The sequence below is a fragment of the Haliotis rubra genome, unplaced genomic scaffold, assembly GCF_003918875.1.
Source record: "Haliotis rubra isolate DU_JTF1 unplaced genomic scaffold, ASM391887v1 Scf401, whole genome shotgun sequence".
In the NCBI taxonomy this organism is placed as follows: domain Eukaryota; kingdom Metazoa; phylum Mollusca; class Gastropoda; order Lepetellida; family Haliotidae; genus Haliotis; species Haliotis rubra.
Window position 1 is genome coordinate 658214 of NW_025767082.1, and position 26090 is coordinate 684303.

The following is a 26090-nucleotide window of genomic DNA, read 5'->3' on the forward strand; positions in this document are numbered from 1 at the left end:
CATCTTAACGCCCGACGTGATATTGCCAAATAAATTGCCAAATAAGAAATGAATTTGTGTAAAAATAGAACCCGGCGCACCACTGGTTTCACAATTACCATTGAAGGCAATGATGAGAGGATACGTCGACTATATGGGCATCATCTATATTTGATTTATTAGTTACCGTTCAAAAAAGAAAGTTAATCTGTATTATGTGGCTGGGGTATTCACATGCAGGACATTAAGAAGAAATAGAACACTCCTATCTCTTCTGCCCTCACAATAAAACCATGAAATATATCCAATAATGTCGTTTGCAATTCTAATATCCTAATCACTCAGTTGAGCTGTTACTGACCCTAAATGGCATTTCTTTGTAATAATAAGACACGTTTGTACTGACCAAACTTTTGGCCAATGTAAGCACTACACGTGTTCTGTCGGCGGTATCAGTTGCCAAGTACCGACAATATTAACCCGTAGAAAACCCCTAACACAGAATGTATAAATCCGTATATTTTCAGAGCTATTTAAGTACGAAAGATTCATCTCGAAATATTAAATCTGAAGTAGATAGTCAAGGTTTGTATTGGGCCGCATGAAACGTGACAAGGTGATACTAGCTGTGACAGCAATAGCTTCTTCAGTCTGACTTTCGTCCAGATTTAGCGCGTTGCCGATAAAAGCTCGCCCAAGGGCTGGGTTTGTACTCAGTGCTGTGGAAGCTTCAGAGGCTCAGCCGAGCTCCTCAATCCTACCGTTGTTTCATCCTTTTGCCGTAACGTCCAAGCTTGGGTTACCATACCAACGTTGAATTACGCGCGTTGCTATATTGTGTTGCTATGACAACGCTCTATCCCGCTGACTTATTTGCATACTGCTGGTGTGCGGACAAGGCTCTTGGACGCTCGTGTACACCTGGGTAATGCAGTTTATCAACAAAGCGACGGCCATACTGTGTCCCCGACATATATTAATGCCCGACTCCGTCGCCTCAGCTCCCTCCCTGGTCGTGCATGACGCCTCATCCCATCCTTGCTAGTTCTCAGGCAGCTGGAGGCCGAGCAATCACACCTTGCTGGTGAGTTCCAACAACTGTCGACGCATTAATTGGGTCACATTGATGAATTCGAACTGACAAGCTCCGATCAGCATGTCGCCTGGCCTCTCAGTTGGACTACAACAACTACACATCGTCAGGAACATACATTATGTGAGCAGACGCCAATAATCGACATGGGTTGTAGCCAATCACCTACCGCTTTGCCTCACAGAATCGAGGCCATGTTTTACAATCAATCGATATGCGTACCGCCATCGGGTCGCACTGACGGCCGGCTGCGACCTTCTATAGGGATCGAGCTGCCAGGCTACCAATAGGCCTTGCCTCATTCCTCGCCTATATGACTGGCCACCAGATTGCAGTGTAAGCCTCGTGCGTTCAGTTCCGTCATCTGACATATCCTCCATTCCTCGTGGTCAGAGACGGACAGAGCCGGACCTCCAACCCTATACCCAACAACGCGTCACCACCAGTTGCCCTGTCGTTTGCCGCCCAAAACTTTGACGTCTGCGTTGCTAGCTTGGCTGGTTTACGTCTGCAACTGGTTGTGCAGACGATATTCATGAGCAAACAGTCTTCCGTCGTCACTACCGCTACTCGTGGCTACACTGGGAAAACCAAAATAACTGCTGTCTACCTCGCCTGTGTCTCTCTGCAGGATTCTGGTTTAAGGAAAAGGCTATAACCATTGGTGATTGCTCGAGTCGACGAGGGGGGTCCACTGTGCAATGGTGTCTTTTCTCGGATGGATGTCAACAGTTTGTGCCATGAGCCGGGAATCGACGTGAGGAATCCTCTGCCAACAGCACCGCGGGTTTTTGGAGTCACGTTATGTGTTATAAATATCCATCGGCGACTCAGACTATGCCAACCCTTCAAGACTGTGTGGCTGACGTACAATTGTATGTAGTGATAACTAGCATATTTTGAGGTCGAGACGAGGCAATGCCTGCCTCTACAACCTGCGACGATGTCGGTAACAGTAAATCTGAGAAGCATCTTTTATATCGTCTGAGCAGCGACGAGAGCGCACGCAGCGGGGAAAGCACACGCAGCGGACAGTCGCAGACGACACGCGACACATCGTGCAGCCGCGTGCACAAGAAAGACCCGTGCAGCATGCAGGAAAAGGTTCCTCCCAGACTGGACTTCGCCGACTACTACCCCGATGGCGGGTGGGGTTGGGTAGTGGTGGTGGCAGCCACGCTTGTTCACGTGTTGTGTAACGGCTTCCATTTCGCATACGGCACATTGTACCTACAGATCATGAACAAGTTTAACATCAACGACATCGATACAGGTAAGAATTGATGAGTCATGACACTTCTAAAATCCTGTTTTCAGTACATTGTGTATATACACATATATAACCTATTCCGCTGACAAGCTGAGCCGTGCCAGAAATACATCATCTAAAAATACAAAAATACCAGAAAGACATTTAGGGTTAATTACATTTGCTATTCCTGTTATTAGAGGCACGGAATTATAGACCACGCAAGCTGGCTAAATACTGTCCATCCGCCCGCTGGTTGTCATACCTCGATTTACGCAAGTGTGGGGCACCTGACAACGGATATGTAAAACATGACATGTGTCTCTTCTTGGAATACCATGACCCTGTGTGAAAGTTGCCTGTCCCGATTTGTGTTATTGACCACTTGACGTAGTAAGAACATTGCAAAGCCCAATGGAGCGTGTGTCTGTGTTAGAACCACCCCTGACAGCGGTGTATGTGTTGACAATAGGTCTGAAGCGCCGACACTGGAAGGTTATAGTCTATATTTAGGTATTGATGTTGCAAGCTACGACGTTGTACGACGTCACTGGCTGAGAGGGTCGATGTGGATGATTGGATTCTTGTCATATCATCAAATGTCCTTATTCGTCTTGTGTAACATACCGTCATATCCTTACCCGTTTGGTGCAACACATTGTCATATGTCCTTAATCGTCTTGTGTAACACATCGCCATATGTCCTTATTCGTCTTTTGTAACACACTGTCATATGCTTACCCGTCTCGTGTAACACACCGTCATATCCTTACCCGTCTTGTGTAACACATCGTCATGTGTCCTTATTCGTCTTGTGTAACACACCGTCATATCCTTACCCGTCTGGTGTAACACATCGTCATGTGTCCTTACCCGTCTTGTGTAACACCTCGCCATATCCTTATTCGTCTTGTGTAACACTTCCTATGTCTTTACAACACACCATCATAAGGTCTTATGTGCTATTGTATAGTGCATTGTCTAATTACACTTTGTTGTGCTCAGTTGCGCTTTTTGAACACGCCAGAAAACCGACGACCAGGGGTTGGAATCCCGATTCTTACCTTGGTAGTTTTGTGTCAGCATGATCCCCATGCTGATACAGGGCTAAGACCTGACCCCCCTCGGGCAGTCCTCCAGCTGACACGCCTTAATGTAACTGTTCAAAGCGGCTTTAAACTCATTCACTCACACGTCATTGTTTTACCAGTACCCCACCAACACCAAGTCATATTGTTTTCTATGTCCTGCACAACTTCATCAAATTGTGCTATTTGCCAGACGTCGTGATATTTTGTTATTTATCTTCTGTCCCATGTGGTCATGTTGTGTTATTTATCCACTGCCACAATTCACCATATCGTGCTATTTTCCCTCTTGTATCATCTAATCAAAAAGGCTTCTTTATCCTCTATATTTTTCTGAGAACCTAGTGTTAATATTGTGATTATCACATTGTCATGACATCGGCTTATCACCAGAACCATGTCATCACATTTCTTATCACATGAACCACGTCATCATATTATCATATTATCAACTGCATCACGTCATCGTATTGTCATATTATTATTAACTACAGCACGTCATCATATTGTCATGTTATCAACTGCATCACGTCATCATACTGTCATGTTATCAACTGCAGCACGTCATCATATTGTCGTGTTATCAACTGCAGCACGTCATCATTTTGTCATGCTATCAACTGCAGCACGTCATCATATTGTCATGTTATCAACTGCATCACGTTATCATATTGTCATGTTATCAAGTTCAGCACGTCATCATATTGCCATGTTATCAACTGCAGCACGTCATCATATTGTCATGTTATTAACTGCAGCACGTCATCATATTTTCATGTTACCAACTGCTGCACGTCATCATATTGTCTTAACACCCGAACCATGCCATGACATAGTTTTCACCATATCGTCTTGATATGGCCTGAACTGTTTCACCTCATCTTCTCGTCATCACCTGAACAGTTTCACAACATTGTCTTGTCATTTACTTAAGAGTTTCACAACATTGTCTTGTCATTATCTGAACAGTTTCACAACATTGTCTTGTCGTTATTTGAACAGTTTCACAACATTGTCTTGTCATTATCTGAACAGTTTCACAACATTGTCTTGTCGTTTCTCAACATTTATTGTGAACAGTTTCACAACATTGTCTTGTCATTATCTGAACAGTTTCACAACATTGTCTTGTCATTATTTGAACAGTTTCACAACATTGTCTTGTCATTATCTGAACAGTTTCACAACATTGTCTTGTCATTATCTGAACAGTTTCACAACATTGTCTTGTCATTATCTGAACAGTTTCTCAACATTGTCTTGTCATTATCTGAACAGTTTCTCAACATTGTCTTGTCATTATCTGAACAGTTTCACAACATTGTCTTGTCATTATCTGAACAGTTTCACAACATTGTCTTGTCATTATCTGAACAGTTTCACAACATTGTCTTGTCATTATCTGAACAGTTTCACAACATTGTCTTGTCATTATCTGAACATTGTCTTGTTTGAACAGTTTTTCTCACATTATCTTTGTCTTGTCATTATTTGAACAGTTTCACAACATTGTCATTTGTCATTATCTGAACAGTTTCTCAACATTGTCTTGTCATTATCTGAACAGTCAACATTGTCTTGTCATTATCTGAACAGTTTCTCAACATTGTCTTGTCATTATCTGAACAGTTTCTCAACATTGTCTTGTCATTATCTGAACAGTTTCTCAACATTGTCTTGTCATTATCTGAACAGTTTCTCAACATTGTCTTGTCATTATCTGAACAGTTTCACAACATTGTCTTGTCATTATCTGAACTCAACATTGTCTTGTCATTATCTGACCAGTTTCTCAACATTGTCTTGTCATTATCTGAACAGTTTCTCAACATTGTCTTGTCATTATCTGAACAACAGTCAACAGTTTCTCAACATTGTCTTGTCATTATCTGAACAGTTTCTCAACATTGTCTTGTCATTATCTGAACAGTTTCTCAACGTCTTGTCATTATTGTCATCAACATTGGAGTGTCATTGTCTTGTCATGTAGTCACACGGTTGTATTGCTCACGTCATTGTGAAGATAACGTCACCGTGTCTTGTCTTGTGTTTAATGTATCCTCTGTCGTCCCATTGTCGTGAAGGCCTCTGCTAATGATAGAGTATCAGTGTATGTAAGATCCTCTTCGTCCCATTATCCAAGGCCTCTGAGTGAAAAAGTATCAGTTCATCTAAGAGAGTGAAAAAGGTTGTGTATCAGTTAATATGGTACTGTGTTATCCAATGTATAACAGATTGTTCGTGTGAGACAGTGTATCAGTTAATATGGTACTGTGTTATCCAATGTAAAACAGATTGTTCGTGTGAGACAGTGTATCAGTTAATATGGTACTGTGTTATCCAATGTATAAGAGATTGTTCGTGTGAGGCTGTGTATCAGTTAATATGGTACTGTGTTATCCAATGTAAAACAAATTGTTCGTGTGAGACAGTGTATCAGTTAATATGGTACTGTGTTATCCAATGTATAAGAGATTGTTCGTGTGAGGCTGTGTATCAGTTAATATGGTACTGTGTTTCCAATGTAAAACAAATTCTTCGTGTGAGACAGTGTATCAGTTAATATGGTACTGTGTTATCCAATGTATAAGAGATTGTTCGTGTGAGGCTGTGTATCAGTTAATATGGTACTGTGTTATCCAATGTAAAACAAATTCTTCGTGTGAGACAGTGTATCAGTTAATATGGTACTTACTGTGTTATCCAATGTATAAGAGATTGTTCGTGTGAGGCTGTGTATCACTTAATATGGTACTGTGTTATCCAATGTAAAACAAATTCTTCGTGTGAGACAGTGTATCAGTTAATATGGTACTGTGTTATCCAATGTATAAGAGATTGTTCGTGTGAGGCTGTGTATCAGTTAATATGGTACAGTGTTATCCAATGTAAAACAGATTGTTCGTGTGAGAGAGTGTATCAGTTAATATGGTACTGTGTTATCCAATGTATAAGAGATTGTTCGTGTGAGGCTGTGTATCAGTTAATATGGTACTGTGTTATCCAATGTAAAACAGATTGTTCGTGTGAGACAGTGTATCAGTTAATATGGTACTGTGTTATCCAATGTATAAGAGATTGTTCGTGTGAGACTGTGTATCAGTTAATATGGTACTGTGTTATCCAATGTATAAGAGATTGTTCGTGTGAGGCTGTGTATCAGTTAATATGGTACTGTGTTATCCAATGTATAAGAGATTGTTCGTGTGAGGCTGTGTATCAGTTAATATGGTACAGTGTTATCCAATGTAAAACAGATTGTTCGTGTGAGACAGTGTATCAGTTAATATGGTACGGTGTTATCCAATGTAAAACAGATTGTTCGTGTGAGACAGTGTATCAGTTAATATGGTACTGTGTTATCCAATGTATAAGAGATTGTTCGTGTGAGGTTCGTGTGAGATGTGTATCAGTTAATATGGTACTGTGTTATCCAATGTATAACAGATTGTTCGTGTGAGATTGTTCGTGTGAGGCTGTGTATCAGTTAATATGGTACTGTGTTTCCAATGTAAAACCGATTGTTCGTGTGAGACAGTGTATCAGTTAATATGGTACGGTGTTATCCAATGTAAAACAGATTGTTCGTGTGAGGCTGTGTATCAGTTAATATGGTACTGTGTTATCCAATGTATAAGAGATTGTTCGTGTGAGGCTGTGTATCAGTTAATATGGTACTGTGTTTCCAATGTAAAACAGATTGTTCGTGTGAGACAATGTATCAGTTAATATGGTTCCAATGTTATCCAATGTAAAACAAATTCTTCGTGTGAGACAGTGTATCAGTTAATATGGTACTGTGTTATCCAATGTATAAGAGATTGTTCGTGTGAGGCTGTGTATCAGTTAATATAGTACTGTGTTTTCAATGTAAAACAGATTGTTCGTGTGAGATAGTGTATCAGTTAATACAAGACTCTGTTATCAAAAGTAAAACCAGATTGTCATTCAGTGTAAAACAGTGTATCAGTGAATACTAGTATGAGAATGTGTCATCTAGTGATTGTCACTCAGTGTAAAACTGTATATTTTAATACAAAACGGTGTTATTCAGTTTAAAACAGATTGTCATTCAGTTTAAAACAGAATATCAGTTAATATAAGACTGTGTCGTCCATTCAAAACCCAATTTTTAGTCTTATCAATGTAAAAACATATCGTCATTCAGTGTATCGCTCAGTGTAGAGCAAGGTATAAGTGAGTATACACACTGTTTCGTTCAATGTAGAGCAGGTATTAGTGAGTATACACACTGTTTCGTTCAGTGTAGAGCAGGGTATAAGTGAGTATACACACTGTTTCGTTCAGTGTAGAGCAGGGTATAAGTGAGTATACACACTGTTTCGTTCAGTGTAGAGCAGGGTATAAGTGAGTATACACACTGTTTCGTTCAGTGTAGAGCAGGGTATAAGTGAGTATACACACTGTTTCGTTCAGTGTAGAGCAGTGTAAGGGTATAAGTGAGTATACACACTGTTTCGTTCAGTGTAGAGCAGGGTATAAGTGAGTATACACACTGTTTCGTTCAGTGTAGAGCAGGGTATAAGTGAGTATACACACTGTTTCGTTCAGTGTAGAGCAGGGTATAAGTGAGTATACACACTGTTTCGTTCAGTGTAGAGCAGGATATAAGTGAGTATACACACCGTTCAGTGTCAGAGCAGGGTATAAGTGTAGAGTATACACACTGTTTCGTTCAGTGTAGAGCAAGGTATAAGTGAGTATACACGTTCACAGGGTATAAGTGAGTATACACACTGTTTCGTTCAGTGTAGAGCAGGGTATAAGTGTGAGTATACACACTGTTTCGTTCAGTGTAGAGCAGGGTATAAGTGAGTATACACACTGTTTCGTTCAATGTAGAGCAGGGTATAAGTGAGTATACACACTGTTTCGTTCAGTGTAGAGCAGGGTATAAGTATATAAGTAGAGCAGGGAGTATACACACTGTTTCGTTCAGTGTAGAGCAGGATATAAGTGAGTATACACACTGTTTCGTTCAGTGTAGAGCAGGGTATAAGTGAGTATACACACTGTTTCGTTCAGTGTAGAGCAGGGTATAAGTGAGTATACACACTGTTTCGTTCAGTGTAGAGCAGGGTATAAGTGTGTATACACACTGTTTCGTTCAGTATAAGTGAGTATGTCAGTGTAGAGCAGGGTATAAGTGAGTATACACACTGTTTCGTTCAGTGTAGAGAGCAGTGGTATACACAAGTTTCGTTCAGTGTAGAGCATATGAGTATACACACTGTTTCGTTCAGTGTAGAGCAGGGTATAAGTGAGTATACACACTGTTTCGTTCAGTGTAGAGCAGGATATAAGTGAGTATACACACTGTTTCGTTCAGTGTAGAGCAGGGTATAAGTGAGTATACACACTGTTTCGTTCAGTGTAGAGCAGGATATAAGTGAGTATACACACTGTTTCGTTCAGTGTAGAGCAGGGTATAAGTGAGTATACACAGTGTTTCGTTCGGTGTAGTCAGCCAATCTAAAACAATCTGTCAGTGTGGAAACACGTGTCATCCAATGTTAACTCGACCACGTGTTTATGTGACGAAGGCTGCAACTTGAAGAACATGGGTGTATTGCGCAACAGAAAAGATGTGATGACTGTGGTGATTCTATTGTTAGCTATGACAACAATGTTTTACTGTTACCCGGCTCCATGACGACGTGCTGATGTACATCCACAAATAGACGTCTCACGCTGTGCACTCGATATTCACAGGACATTGTGGAAGATTAAATCTTCACTTTATGAGTAGACATTAAATTTCACTGTATGTTTTAAAAATACATGCGTTATCCTATATTTTACTAACCTCCATACACAAGGTGTATGCTCAAAGCTCAAACAGTATTATCCAACTACCCTACAACCCAAGCTGCCTGTAGGTGCTAGAAGGTTAACAGTGATTTTACCATTGCATCCTCCCGGGTACCCCGGCACAAAGTCACTTGCCTGAGGTGAGACCACATGTGTTACATATGCTTCGTTGTGAAGCTGGACGAAAGTCCTCTAAACACCTAGGAGTCAAGCTACAAAATAGGGTCATACATCCAAGAACTCTCCGCTACCACCCTTGCTTCACTTCAACTGATTTGATACACTGTGCCTTTTATAACGTGGTCAGATATAACATATGTTATGTTTGGAATTACACACAGTAAAAGTACAGATTCTAGTACTTTTCGGAACTCGAACCCACACTCTCAGAGTCAGGCACCTAATCGCCAGCACACACAGTCAGCTATCTAACCCACTCAGCCAGCGCAGTTCCACTCTCTTTGCACAGGACCATACACATCACAGAACAGGACAAGACGCCATCTTACATACAATTTGTGTACATAGAGTTGCGTGGTCAGTACTTATTGGGTCACACAAACAGTGTGAACATATATAGAGGGGCGTGGTCAGTACTTATTAGGGTCACACAGACACAGTGTGAACATAGAGGGGCGTGGTCAGTAGCCTACTTATTTGGGTCACACAGACAAACAGTGTGAACATAGAGGGGCGTGGTCAGTTCACACATGTTGTATATCCATGCTAGGGTATGGCAGGTAGAGTAACAGAAAGACAAAGTAGTAGGAACATGTACGTGCAATACCTTTAATCAGTATGTAGATGCTATGGTATGAAGAGGTAACTGACTTATATCTACGTCATTCAGTCTTTGATTTATAAAACTAATGTGTAGTATCTAAACGTGACATTTCAAACGAAATCTGTAAGTGAATCCTTACGTAATGACGTGTTTGTCAGCTTGGACACATAGCAAAATGGACACACTTTCGTCACCGCAGTACCATATCGAGATTGTGATGTCATACCATTGTGATGCAGAGTCTACTGGGACAAGTTGTTCCATTGTATGCAACTCCAAATGGTTAAGGGTCACACTATTCTATCACATTACTTTAGTTACTCTGCAATCCTTACATTTTCAGTAGTATATGTCACATTACACAATTTAGGAACATTTCTTCTGTCCTTCATTAAGGAACACTCTTTCTTCTGTCCTTCATTAAGGAACACTATCTCTTCTGTCCTTCATTTAGGAACACTATTTCTTCTGTCCTTCATTAAGGAACACTCTTTCTTCTGTCCTTCATTTAGGAACACTATTTCTTCTGTCCTTCATTAAGGAACACTCTTTCTTCTGTCCTTCATTAAGGAACACTATTTCTTCTGTCTTTCATTTAGGAACACTATTTCTTCTGTCCTTCATTTAGGAACACTATTTCTTCTGTCCTTCATTTAGGAACACTATTTCTTCTGTCCTTCATTAAGGAACATTTCTTCTGTCCTTCTTCTGTTCTTCTGTCCTTCATTTAGGAACACTATTTCTTCTGTCCTTCATTTAGGAACACTATTTCTTCTGTCCTTCATTTAGGAACACTATTTCTTCTGTCCTTCATTTAGGAACACTATTTCTTCTGTCCTTCATTAAGGAACACTATTTCTTCTGTCCTTCATTTAGGAACACTATTTCTTCTGTCCTTCATTTAGGAACACTATTTCTTCTGTCCTTCATTTAGGAACACTATTTCTTCTGTCCTTCATTTAGGAACACTATTTCTTCTGTCCTTCATTAAGGAACACTATTTCTTCTGTCCTTCATTTAGGAACACTATTTCTTCTGTCCTTCATTTAGGAACACTATTTCTTCTGTCCTTCATTTAGGAACACTATTTCTTCTGTCCTTCATTTAGGAACACTATTTCTTCTGTCCTTCATTAAGGAACACATTTCTATTTCTTCTGTCCTTCATTAAGGAACACTATTTCTTCTGTTCTTCATTCATTTAGGAACACTATTTCTTCTGTCCTTCATTTAGGAACACTATTTCTTCTGTCCTTCATTTAGGAACACTATTTCTTCTGTCCTTCATTTAGGAACACTATTTCTTCTGTCCTTCATTTAGGAACACTATTTCTTCTGTCCTTCATTTAGGGACTACACTATTTCTTCTGTCCTTCATTAAGGAACACTATTTCTTCTGTCCTTCATTTAGGAACACTATTTCTTCTGTCCTTCATTTAGGAACACTATTTCTTCTGTCCTTCATTAAGGAACACTATTTCTTCTGTCCTTCATTTAGGAACACTATTTCTTCTGTCCTTCATTTAGGAACACTATTTCTTCTGTCCTTCATTAAGGAACACTATTTCTTCTGTCCTTCATTAAGGAACACTATTTCTTCTGTCCTTCATTTAGGAACACTATTTCTTCTGTCCTTCATTAAGGAACACTATTTCTTCTGTCCTTCATTTAGGAACACTATTTCTTCTGTCCTTCATTAAGGAACACTATTTCTTCTGTCCTTCATTTAGGAACACTATTTCTTCTGTCCTTCACCTAGGTAGATGTCTACATTGCGCAATGTCTAATGTCCACACGGTCGTGCCGCCAACCATTTCCTGCAGAACAACGTTTATGTACTTTTTGCGACAGAGATCTCCACAGCTTGGTGTTAATGGCAGTCAATTAATATTACTCACCGCTAGATCTGACTAATTGGGCTAAAAGTTTGGTCGGTAGCAACGCGGGCCTGACGAATGCGCTTTAGCTTCAGTACGACTGTACTGAGCGAGCAATATAGGTCGTGAGACGCCGGTCCTGACTGGTGGAGGAGCACTAGCGTCCGTGAGGCTAATGTCATCTTCCATCATTCCGGTCCAGATGTCCCTCAGATTAGCTATAGGCCAGATAGACATGCAGATTAAGTTTGTAATCTTAAATTCGAACTCACACTTTGAGGACATTTATATTCGTGTATGTCTGTCATAAGAAAAAGAAACAGAAATAGAGGACTACTATCACCTAGAAATAGAAGAGGGAAATTCAAACCCTACTCACAAAAGGTGTTCGTGAAACGGATAACTCTGTCCTGCCCGGAAGCCGGAAGTGATTGAAGGTCGAGCCAATGCTGGTTGGGCTGTGACATTCTTTTCTTCTGCATCTCAAAACCAGCCCCGAGACGGGTTTTCGAGTGCACTGTTGTATGCCACTCAGGCTTCTGTTAGCTTCAATGTGATAGACCTAATGTATATTTTTTATACATGTATATATGCAACCATAGCTAAAACTCTCTACAACATCACATGCCCCATGTTCAGAGACCTCGTAATGTTTCTCTTATACGTCTCCAGTACGACGAGAAGACTTGGGTTATTTCCCCTGGTCAGGTTTATGGATCCTTGAGGTAGGACACGAGTCCATGTTGGACTGACACGTGCTCGAATATTCGGCACCATCATGGTACTGAGCCACTGTTACATCGACATAGTCATCATCCCGAAGAACGATTCTTGAAACCCATACTGATGGCTCAGTTCCAAGCTTGCAGGCTCCGCTGTCTTCAGAATAATGTTCACCAACCTAAATTGTCATTTTTTGGTCATCAGGGACGATACGAATTGAGACCGGGGAATTTCAATGTGTTACATATCTGATTGTGTACTTCTGTACCCAAACGACGAGAAGCGTTGTCAGACGTATGGTCTGGGTTGATTTTTTTGGCCATCTGTTGGACGCAAAGTTTGGAAAGGTTCAGTATGGGCTGACGAATGAGATGACGCATGACTGTTTTCGGTAGTGTTTTGGACAGCATCAAACAAAGTGGAGATACGACCAAACGTTATTAAAATGATTAATTTAGAGGGCCACAAAGTGTGAAAAAGTCATCTTGGGTCAGGTATTTTTTCGTGGTGGAATTTTCTAGCTGTTGATTACTCATTGAACCCATACAAAACGTGCATGTGATAAGAGTTGACGTAAATTTCGGAACAAAATGTGTATTCGTCCAAGATGGATCCTTGCCATAATCCTTGCTGAATTAGTTATCGATATTTAGCAGTCCATTTGGCAACAGTAATTAACTATTAACAACCACGTAGACGAAAGTATATACTTGAACATTTGATTCCACCAAAACTTATGACAGTTTATGAACGTTACTGGGCTGAAAATAGTTGCCCAAGCATTGCAAACCTTTGCTCTGGACCACAACGTTTGATTCCTGTTTGGCGGTTAGACCATACCTATTCCTTTATTTTAACAGTCATCAAACCTGGGTGCAAAAATAAATTATATGGTAGCTTCCTGAGTTAGATAGTTAGTATTATTGAGAGAATTAAGAGAAATGCATTATGTATTTTTAGGGAAGTGTGGTGTGACATTGTGCCTTTAAATGTGGCGGGCCCTACCGTGGAGCAGTACGTCCTTATCGTTCTCTGATTTTCAGAGATCCGTTCACATAATTTCACCACTATGTTCTTTTTACGCCTAATGGAGTATGTTTTCGCAAATAGTTGAGAGACATCATTCCCAGCGTTGATGGTATATATTTACAACGGGAGCACTGTCAACTGATTGTGTTATCCAGCTACATCATGGCGCCGTTTTACTTCCGGGTCTAAACTGGTCAACAAATGGTTGTCCGCATTTACCCCGATATACGGCGTCGGTGACAGGCTGACTCACAAGCCAGTCCAACCTGGTACCCATCCTCACTTGAAACTTCTCTCACGACGAGCAACAGTCAACTCGGATCCCACAATTTGTGTGGTGATAACACGACGGTACAAACCGTGTCTGCAATATGTCAGTGATTGTTTTTTACGGAACTTAAAGAGGATACCACTGGTGTCTGTTTTAGAAATAACCACTTATACTTTCACACTTGAAAACTGACTAGTTGATACGAATTTAGAGCCTGTTAGTACCTGTTATAACACCTGAAGAACATGTGGATACGGTAGTCATGGCGACAAGCTTATGTAACCTTCCCGCTTGGAGATTAAACGGACGTCAGCCGGTGTTATATACGTCATAAAGTGAAGTGTGTCGAACATGTAATATGTAATATAATATATTAGTATTCTGTGATAACGTCGCCTCATGATCATACTAGGGCAAGGAGGACACTGATATGATACACGCACGCACACACACACACACACACACACACACACACACACTTGTTACTGTTACTTGTCACTTGCCCCTACTGTTCTACACAGGTTTGTTCAGTCCAGACTTACACTCGCAACCCCCATCATAAAGTTGTAGTGTTGGTGGCAGTGACTTCGAGCAACACTCACGCGCTTCGAGCATGCGTGCGCGTGTGCATGTGCTGCATTCTTTTGACATCTGTAATACTGAGACAGAAACTCGCCGAGGGAGAGACTGCACTGGTACAGGGAGTTCACCATATCGGTATTGATTTTCCACAGCTATATGGTCGGGATTCCAGTCAAGGTTTCCTCTCTCTCAACGATCTGAGATACTGCGTAGATACAATGCAGTGTCTTGTCTATGTAGTCAGCCGCTGTGTTGCTAGGGATGGTAGCTCATGGCTGCTCCACACAAGACCAATAGGCTTCATCTCACAGAGGAAAAATCGCTACACATCAGGTTCTGTTGTGGAACTTTTATTCGACAGGCAACTCATTGAAGGGGACATCACAAGGCCTAGCATAGTTGGAAGATGTTGGCATACAGTGACGGTAGACTTACGTGACAATAACACTTAAAGGCCATAAAAGGTAACAGGCCTTTGTGAAGAAATAGCATCATTTATACCGTTAACCATTGCTCAGTCATTAAAAGGTGAAGGTCGGCTGGACTTCCTTGCTGTGCATGCTGCTCGCCTTCGTCATGTCAATCACGGCATGGTCTGGTCCAAATTCAGTTATTTACAGACCACCGTCGTGTACCTGGAATATTGCCCAGTGCAGCGTTATACAAGCGGAAAACCCCCACATCAGTCCATAATACCAATAGCCTACACATTGTGTAATTTCCGAAACCCGGCATCGTGACACATGTATAGAGAGGGTATTAGGTTTACGAATACGAACCAAAGATGGACTTGTGATTCTGTTGCATTCATTGTAATACTATTGTTTATTTGTAATGAAGAAATCTCAATAGCGAGGTATCACTTAAAAGTTACAAACCTCCGATGATATCACCTATACATGTGTGTAACCAAGTCCAGATGATATAACCCATATGTACCCTAGCTCAGACGATATCAGGTATGTGCCATAGTCCAGACGATATCACCTATATGTACCATAGTCCAGACGATATCACCTATATGTACCATAGTCCAGACGATATCATATGTACCATAGTCCAGACGATATCACCTATATGTACCATAGTCCAGACGATATCACCTATATGTACCATAGTCCAGACGATATCACCTATATGTACCATAGTCCAGACGATATCACCTATATGTACCATAGTCCAGATGATATAACCCATATGTACCCTAGTCCAGACGATATCACCTATATGTACCATAGTCCAGACGATATCAGCTATATGTACCATAGTCCAGTTTACTACGTCCATAAGTACCGTAGCTTGGACGATAACACACTTGTATATCTCAGATGATATCGTCTTAATCCTGACGATATAACATACATGTACCCAAATCATGATAATATAAGTAAATCTTCATATACCGTAATCAAGATGATAGCACCATTGTGTACCCATGTCCAAGTATATCATCTATATGCCCCTTCATGCTTCATAACCTTTATGTATCCCTGTACCGTTGATACCCCTTGTCTGTACCTGTGATACCTCTGTTGTATCTCTTATATTATACCACGGGGATTATCCGGGTACTTGTCCAACTTCACCTTCATAAACCTAAGCTTCGTGAATATTACCTTAATATACCCTATCCTAGGTGATATAATCCACACACTTGTGACATCATGTTTCAAATAAAGGTTCACTTGCACACAGCATCTCGGTGTTTATAACAGCGAGTCACATGTCGAACCACAGTGGCCCACTCCCAACACGGGATGACTTTCAGATACATTTGATACAGGCCTACAGTTCAACAGCGGAAAATTGGATCATTTGTGTGCAGATTGTCTGTCGGGTCTTATCTCGCGAGATCTCGTGAGTCTCTGCAGTAGCCTACTTTCTTTGCTTGTTTAATTATCACCAGGGGAAGTCACCTTAGAATTCTGTTTTCATTTGATAATTATGTTTTTTGGACATCGACACGTTTTCAGGGTCTCCTCAAATGGCGTCCAATCGCTTGGATGTCAGCGGTACAACATATACAACCTGATAATGATAATTTACAAACCGAAATATGCATTGACAGAGAATGGTGTTCTCCAAGTCACCTCGTGTACAACCTGTTGGCGTTAATGAACGCCGTAGTGAGAAATGCCATGTAGCAATACAACCTGTAGTCTAGAATGGCGAATGGCATTTTTACAATTTCAGTTCATTCTTAATGGTTAGAACATGGTAGAGCATGGATATTTAGCACGGTGTCTTTCCAAAATGACCGTCAGGTAAGTGTTAGGGCGCGCGCGCGCGCACACACACACACACACACACACACACACAGAGGGACATACAGACACACGTGCGCACGCTCGCACACACACACTTAACCCGATACCCGCAAGACAGACAGACAATCGGGGTTGGAGCCTCATTAAAAAATTGCAATCAACAATTGCACTTTAGGTGCGGCGTGTCTAAGTGACATTTGATATGACGGGTGTTTTTCATTGTATCTGTTTGACATTCTGTGTTACTGGTTTGTACGTCATATATCTGTTTGACATTTATTCTTTGTGTTTGACATTCTGTTCAGCACGTTTATGGGTTTCTCAACATGCCGCTTCTCAGGTTGTCCCTAGTGTGTCTGTTTGATATTCGATCGTATGTTTGACAGTAGGTGTGTCTGTTTGACATTCGGTGTGTCTATTTTCATTCGGTGTATTTATTCAATATTCAATGTATCTGTGTGACATTGGCGTGTCTGTTTGAAATCGACGTACTAGTATATCTATTTTACAATGTGACGTTTGGTGCTTTCTGGCCATCATGTCCCAATTTGACATCCGGAGTATTCATTCACATTCAGGTCTCTGTTTGTCATTAAGTGTGTCTGCTTGACATTCAGGTATCTGACATTCAGGTGTCTGTTTGCCATTAAGTGGGTCTGCTTGACATTCAGGTATCTGACATACAGGTGTCTGTTTGCCATTCCGTGTGTCTGCTTGACATTCAGGTTCTGCTTGACATTGTATCTGACATACAGGTGTCTGTTTGCCATTCCGTGTGTCTGCTTCACATCCGTGTGTCTGCTTGACATTCAGGTGCTGTTTGCCATTAAGTGTGTCTACTTGACATTCAGGTATCTGACATTCAGATGTCTGTTTGTCATTTCGTGTGTCTGCTTGACATTCCGTGTGTCTGCTTGACGTTCAGGTGCTGTTTGACATTAAGTGTGTCTGCTTGACATTCAGGTACCTGAGATACAGGTGTCTGTTTGCCATTCCGTGTGTCTGCTTGACATCCGTGTGTCTGCTTGACATTCAGGTGCTGTTTGCCATTAAGTGTGTCTACTTGACATTCCGTGTGGCTGCTTGACATTCAGGTATCTGACATTCAGGTGTCTGTTTGCCATTCAGGTGTCTGTAGACATTCAGGTGTCTGTTTGACATTCAGTACATGACATTCAGGTGTCTGTTTGCCATTCAGTGTCTGTTTGCCATCTTCCGTCTGTCTGCTTGACATTCAGGTATCTGACATTCAGGTGTCTGTTTGCCATTCCGTGTGTCTGCTTGACATTCAGGTATCTGACATTCAGGTGTCTGTTTGCCATTCCGTGTGTCTGCTTGACATTCAGGTATCTGACATTCAGGTGTCTGTTTGCCATTCAGGTGTCTGCTTGACATTCCGTGTGTCTGCTTGACATTCAGGTGTCTGACATTCAGGTGTCTGTTTGCCATTCCGTGTGTCTACTTGACATTAAGGTATCTGACATTCAGGTGTCTGTTTGCCATTCCGTGTGTCTGTTTGATGTTCAGGTACATGACATTCAGGTGTCGGTTTGCCATTAAGTGTGTCCTTGACATTCCGTGTGTCTGTTTGACATTCAGGTGTCTGTTTGACATTCCGCTGTTTGACATTCAGGTATCCGACATGCAGGTGTCTGTTTCACATTCAATGTGTCTGCTTGACATTCCGTGTGCCTGTTTTACATACCACGTGTCTTTTGGACATTCGATGTGTCTATTTAACCCTACGTTGTATGTATACACAAGCAGTATCACTGTGTCGAGATATTCCGAGATACAGTTGTGTAAATAGGTCAAAACCCCTGCGACGTAGGACATCTCAATATGATCCTGTGTATTTGGAGAATACAGTCATACAGGGAAGACGTAAGCATCGCTGATTGTGTTCCCCTTCTGATATCATGTAAAAACTATCAGGTAGCTACAGGTAGAACTACAGGAGACCATCGTCTGTACCATATCCAGATGAGGCTAACAATTCGGAGTGACGACAAATCTTTCACACGACTGTGTGAGAAGAGGGGTGGCTTCAACTGTTCTATGTCAACTAGGCCTGTGTGTCGAACAATATTCCTTCAGCGTCAGCCTTTGGTCTACATTTCAAATTTTATGTACAACCAAGCATGTTTTACCTACCAAGACTTCTACAAGTGTCATTCCACTCCCTCACAAGTTGTTACATCATTCCAGTCCAGTGAAGTTTTCAAAATGATTTATGGTAGACACGTCGTGGACATTTCCAAATTTGATGCCCAAGTGACAAAATGATGTAAATACCTATTGTGACCTGTACATTTCTTCCTGTGTTCATGCACTCACTGCCCGTGAACATCCGGGTTAGAATTGATCTCCAGTAGCCCATGCTTGTCGTAAGAAGTGACAATCGGTTCCCGATTGCGTAGATCGATGCTCATGCTGTTGATCACTGGATTGTCTGGTCCAGACTCGATTATTTACAGACCGTCACCGTATAGCTGGAATATTGCAGAGAACTCACTCACTCACTCATTCACTCACTCTTGCACACACTTGATGCCATCACCAACTGACACTGGATACATGCTCGTGATTTAGTCGGAATCGTAAATCGGATAGTAACAGACGGACATACTGTAAAGAGCGAAATAGGTACAGGACATGTTACAGAAACTTTAAACATGAACTCAAATGTAATAAACTAAACAGGCTCAGTAATTCTATGCATTGTCAGTCTAAATTCTGGAAAGAAATTCGACATATCAGAACTAAATGCTCTCAACAAAAGTCAATTTCCAAAACCGAGTGGCTCATTCATTTCAGGAATGTTTTCGCAAATAATTCAGTGCTCGATCAGTTTGACCATGGCCAAGACATTTTAGAAATTTCGCATGATTTTAATGGGGACTATGATGAAGTAGATGAACTTGTACTAGACTCGCCTATATCGGATGATGAAATCACAAATGCAATTTCACAATTGAAATGTGGAAAAGCAGCTGGTCCCGATAGTATCATTATTGAAATGCTTAAATGTTCTATTACAGAAATTCTTCCATTTCTCAACAAATGCTTTAATAGTTTGTTCACAAAAGGAGTATTTCCTCGCAGTTGGTCAATTTCTATTATTGTCCCAATTCACAAGAAAGGTGACTTTAATAATCCCGATAATTATAGGGGAATATCTCTTATGAGTATTCTCGGCAAAGTCTTCACTTCCATCCTAAATACCCGACTCTCTAAATGGGCAAACGTGAGAGATAAGATTCCTGAGAATCAAGCTGGTTTTCGTAAGCAATACTCCACAACTGATCATATTTTTACTTTGTATGCACTGATTCAGAAATGTTTATCCCGTCGAAAACACAAACTGTATGTAGCTTTTGTCGATTTTAAGAAAGCATTCGATTCTGTAGATAGACACAAATTATGGTATTGCTTACGTAATGCCGGTTTAAGCGGGAAAATGTATACTATGTTGAAAGCAATGTATTCAAATGTAAAATCTTGTGTACGATGTGGTTCTGGTGTAACAGATTATTTTGACTGCCCAATGGGACTACGACAAGGATGCATTGTAAGCCCGATTTTGTTCTCATTCTTCATAAACGAATTTTATTATGAGGTTATGCAAAAGGGTAAACATGGTGTACAGATGTTCCCAGATATGATAGAACTGTTTATGCTTCTATTTGCAGACGATGTCATTTTGATATCTGAAACTATTATTGGTTTGCAAAATCAGCTAAATATTCTTGAAAGTTATTCTGAAAACTGGAAACTATCCGTAAATTTAGATAAAACTAAAATAGTCATATTCAGAAGGGGTGGCGCTGTTGCATCTAAGGAGAAATGGTTTCTTCACGGAAAATCTGTTGCTATTGTTAATCAATATAAATATCTGGGGATAATTTTTTCAAATACGATGAGTTTAAAAAGTTGTGTCTATGACTTGTTCCTACGTGCAAAGAAAGCAATGATTTCAATTTTATCTATCTCACATGAATGGGGAATTTTAACTCCAAATATATTTTTCAAACTGTTTGATGCCCAGATACAACCCATTTTATTATATGGATCGGAAGTGTGGGGATTTCAACGCTACGATTACTTGGAGAGATTACATCTTATGGCTTGCAAGAAGTTTTTATGTGTTGGATCCGCTACTCCAAATTGTATGGTTTACGGTGAATGCGGGAGGTATCCTATGTATATTAATTAGCAAATACGATGCCTTAAATATTGGTTTAAGATTCTGTTAATGCATAAAAGTCGTCTACCAAAAATACCTTATATTATGATGGTTCATCTAGATAATATGGGTAAAATATCTTGGGCATCACATATTAGAAATCTTTTGTTTTCTCATGGATATGGGTTTATATGGATAAGCCAGGGTGTGGGCGATGTCTTTATGTTTTTAAAAGAATTTCGTGATCGAGCGGTAAATATGTTTCATCAGGAATGGCATTTCACTCTAGAAAGCAGCTCTCGTTACGAATTATATAGAACATTTAAAAAACCTATTACAACCTGAACTGTATTTATCTAAACTTACTTTTAAGTGTAACAGAAATATATTTGTCAAATATAGGACGGGTTTGTTGGACTTAATGGCAAATAGAGGCAGAAAACTGTCCAGCCCAAAATCTGAAAGATCTTGTCCTTTATGTAATTCTTCAGTAGAAGCATTCTCTTCCCACAGAGGTTACTCCTGTCATATCTTCCTACGTAACCTCTGTTCTAATACGGCCCTTTCATGGTGTGAGCGTTCAAGACTCGTGATTGGAGGCAATCAGATTTAGTTGTGCAATCAGCGACGTTGTTCCAAAGTGATCATTCGCAAGGCCTCGGTAATTTCCGTATGCTTCGAGAAAAACTAAATTTCTTCCCCTGCGCGATGCGCAAACGTTTCTTCTAGACAGAACTCAGTCATGTTATGGCGGATCAGTGGCGTCTCCATCGCCCTCGTTGACAACGGACAAGCTAGCCATTAAACGTCTTGTGTGTAACATCAACACAATTCCCCGGCAGATGGGGGGGATATTTGTGGCCCCACATTTGCTTGTGTTAGTCAAGTTGAATCTAAGTCGATGTAACACGTGTTCTGATTGGAAAGAAAGAAGGGAGATAATTCGTGTTGCGATCTTTTGCCGCTAGGGGATTTTACGAGAACCGGGAAATATGGCCGTATTAGAACAGAGGTTCGTAGGACGATATGACAAGTAACCTCTGTGGAAAGAGAATGCAGTAGAAGATGAAATACATTTTACCCTTGACTGTCCATTTTATGAAGATTTACGTTACATGTTTATCCCAGAACGTTATCTGTCGGAACCACCACTGATAGCTTTTACCAGTTTATTAACAACTAATAATGAATCCACCCCACGCAATCTAGCTCTCTATGTTAAATATGCATTTATTCGTCGTAACTGGTTACAGTTAACCATGTCTTAATGTATGTAACTCGCTTGTATAAGGGCCGGTGGCCTAAAATACAATAAACGATTGTCTCTCTCTCTCTCTTAAATCGATTTTTGCATTGATTTTTTATTATTATGAAAGTGTTTTATATGATTTATTTACGTAAATATACAAATATTGAATTTATAAATTGGATTCGACCAAAAATGTAAGGTCCAAAATACAACTATGATATAGAATGAAAACATCACCATCAAATAGTCATTCCATGTAGAGGCTTTGAGGGTGGTGAGGTAGCCTAGTGGTTAAAGGGTCCGCTCGTCACGCTGAAGACCCGGGTTCGATTCCCATCATGGGTATAATGTGTGAAGCCCATTTCTGGTGTCACCCGCCTTGATATTGTTGGCATGTTGCTAAATGGGGCGTAAAACCATTCAAAACCACTCATTCCTCTGTGTCTCAGTTCAGCCACCATCAACCATGAGTGTATACTTTGTTTCCCCCTGGAGAGAATGGCAATGTGGGTAAAGGGAAGGTGTGTTGGACATGAGCGGATGGAAGATGCGGGGAAGTTAGAGGGGGCGGGGAAGTTAGAGGGGGGTCAGGTTGTAACTGGAATCATGTGGTGAAGTGTGTTTGTGAACTGAAACAGGTCGTATCCTGTTTCTCTGACAATGTTATTCTGGTACCACAGACAAACGCCGTGCCAAGATGAGATAAGAAACCTAGCTACACAACACCGTGAGTCGGTATTGTTAGCTGCAGGAGTAGTCGTCGTGGTGGTCGGTGTGGTTTACAATAGCTCCAGGTCCTCCGTGAACTACAGGGAACTACAGGGAGGAGGTCATCAATCATGCAGAAACATGGCAACAACTCTGGGGAGTTCCACCATTACGTTTGTTTTGTGTACACCTGAAGAAAATATGAAAAACTGATTTGTGAAAACATATACCAAAATGATGACCTTAGGGGCCACTCAGTATTGATGTACAAAATAGGATACACTTGGTGACAATAGGGGACACTCAATATTGATGTACAAAATAGGGTACACCTGGTGACAATAGGGGCCACTCAATATTGATGTACTAAATAGGGAACACGTGGTGACCATAGGGGCCCCACAGTATTGATGTACAAAATAGGGTACACTTGGTGACAATAGGGGCCACTCAATATTGATGTACAAAATACGGTACACGGGGTGACCATAGGGGCCACTGAATAATGATGTACAAAATAGGGTACATGTGATGACCATAGGGGCCACTCAGTATTGATGTACAAAATACGGTACACGGGGTGACCATAGGGGCCCCACAGTATTGATGTACAAAATAGGGTACATGTGATGACCATAGGGGCCACTCAGTATTGATGTACAAAATAGGGTACACCTGGTGACAATAGGGGCCACTCAATATTGATGTACTAAATAGGGTACACGTGGTGACAATAGGGGCCGCTCAATGTTGATGTACAAAATAGGGTACACGTGGTGACCATAGGGGCCACTCAATATTGATGTACAAAATAGGGTTGATGTACAAAATCAGGATATTGATGTACAAAATAGACACATAGGGTGCCAATCAGGATTGATTGATGTACAAAATAGAGTACACGGGGTGACAATAGGGGCCACTCAGTATTGATGTACAAGATAGAGTTCACGGGGTGACAATAGGGGCCACTCAGTATTAATGTACAAAATAGAGTACACGGGGTGACAATAGGGGCCACTCAGTATTGATGTACAAAATAGGGTACATGTGATGACTACAGGGGCCACACAGTATTGGTGTACAAAATAGAGTACACTTGGTGACAATAGGGTCCACTCAATATTGATGTATAAAATACGGTACATGTGATGACCGCAGGGGCCACTCAGTATTGATGTACAAAATAGGGTACACATGGTGACCATAGGGGCCACTGAATATTGATGTACAAAATAGGGTACATGTGATGACCATAGGAGCCACTCAGTATTGATGTACAAAATAGGGTACACGGGGTGACAATAGGGGCCCCACAGTATTGATGTACAAAATAGGGTACATGTGATGACTACAGGGGCCACTCAGTATGGATGTACAAAATAGGGTACACGGGGTGACAATGGGGGCCCCACAGTATTGATGTACAAAATAGGGTACACGGGGTGACAATAGGGGCCACTCAGGATTGATGTACAAAATAGGGTACATGTGATGACCATAGGGGCCACTCAGTATTGATGTACAAAATAGGGTACATGTGATGACCATAGGGTCACTCAGGATTGATGTACAAAATAGGATACACTTGGTGACCATAGGGGCCACTCAGTATTGATGTACAAAATAGGGTACACGTGATGACCATAGGGGCCACTCAGTATTGATGTACAAAATAGGGTACACGGGGTGACAGTAGGGGCCCCACAGTATTGATGTACAAAATAGGGTACATGTGATGACCATAGGGGCCACTCAGGATTGATGTACAAAATAGGGTACACGTGGTGACCATAGGGGCCCCACAGTATTGATGTACAAAATAGGGTACATGTGATGACCATAGGGTCACTCAGGATTGATGTACAAAATAGGATACACTTGGTGACAAAAGGGCCCACTCAATATTGATGTACAAAATAGGGTACACTTGGTGACCATAGGGGCCACACAGTATTGATGTACAAAATAGTGTACACGTGGTGACAATAGGGGCCACTGAATATTGATGTGAATATCCCGAGCTTACCTCATCACAGTGTATAGTATTACCAATGCCACAAAGGAACTTCAGTGAGGTAGTCGAGTAGTAAAGATGACGGCCAGGATTCGATTGCTCACATGGGTACAGTGTGTGAAGCTCAGTTCCTGTGTCCCTTAAAAGCGCCATAAAATAGAAATACTCCGTCACAAGAGTGAACTATTTAGGCGACGACATTGTGCAGACGATTCCCATCACTGAGACAGTGTCCAACACAGGTCTATACTGTGGCTTCAACGTATTTGCCACATAACTAACATTAGCCGATACACAGGTTTTCTGACTGTTAAGATGAGCCATCGGTGGAAGACGGTCGTTGGCATACGCCAGTTGAGAGTGAACTGGCTTCTTGACCTTGACGATAGTAACATGCTTTCTTGACCGTCCTTGCGTAATCCTTTTAATCAGTTCCACTGAGTGACGAAACACGACCATAAGACAAGGCCATCCCGGTGTCCTCACTATATTCTTCGACGTTTCTTGGTTTGCAGTTGCTTCAGGCAGCTGACATCACTGGTGGATTCATTACGTTTATGTTTTCCGACGGTTAAAATGTTTTCATTCCCACAATGCAATCGTGGAATGCCGCTTGACTACTCAGCTTCATCTGGATGTACTGATCTAAACTTATGTTGGTAGTAGAAATGCGACGTTCATATTGCCCCCATAAGGTTTACGTTAATCACAGATGTAATGAAAATAATTTAGAGAAGATATTTAATCCGAACGTAAACCGTCATCAAACTGTTTATCACTTATTTTTTTTAACTGGTAACGTTCGTCTTAACGGGGTAGGGGGGGTTGGGGAGAGAGAGAGAGAGAGAGACACATCAATAGAACAGCGCGCCAGTTAGCCCTGTGCTAGTATTCTTAATTTGGGTCACCGACACCGTCGTTTGTTTTCTGCCTTAGATTAATCGTAATCATCCTTAAAAAGTATTAAATTTGGCATCTTAGAAAATAAAAACAGGTCGCTCTACTACCTAGTGTCGTCGTGCTTTAACTATAATAGTTCAGGGCGAAAGTGTGCTTTATTACACTATACATGGTGGTTGAGCAAACTGTATTTCTTAAGTATTAGTGGAGTATGCAATTAGTCAAATTAATACGATAATGGAGTTTGACATTAGAGG

The 26090-nt window shown here is 41.0% G+C and overlaps 1 protein-coding gene across 1 annotated transcript in view; it reads left to right on the plus strand.

The window, feature by feature from the left end:
* The first annotated feature begins 775 nt into the window (after window positions 1-775).
* Window positions 776-26090, plus strand: part of LOC124287576 (monocarboxylate transporter 12-like) — a 35931-nt gene continuing 10616 nt past the window's right edge. The window contains exon 1 of the mRNA XM_046724065.1: window positions 776-2345. Within this exon, the coding sequence (XP_046580021.1) occupies window positions 1991-2345 (355 nt within the window). The 5' untranslated portion in view covers window positions 776-1990. The remainder of the gene's footprint in view (window positions 2346-26090) is intronic.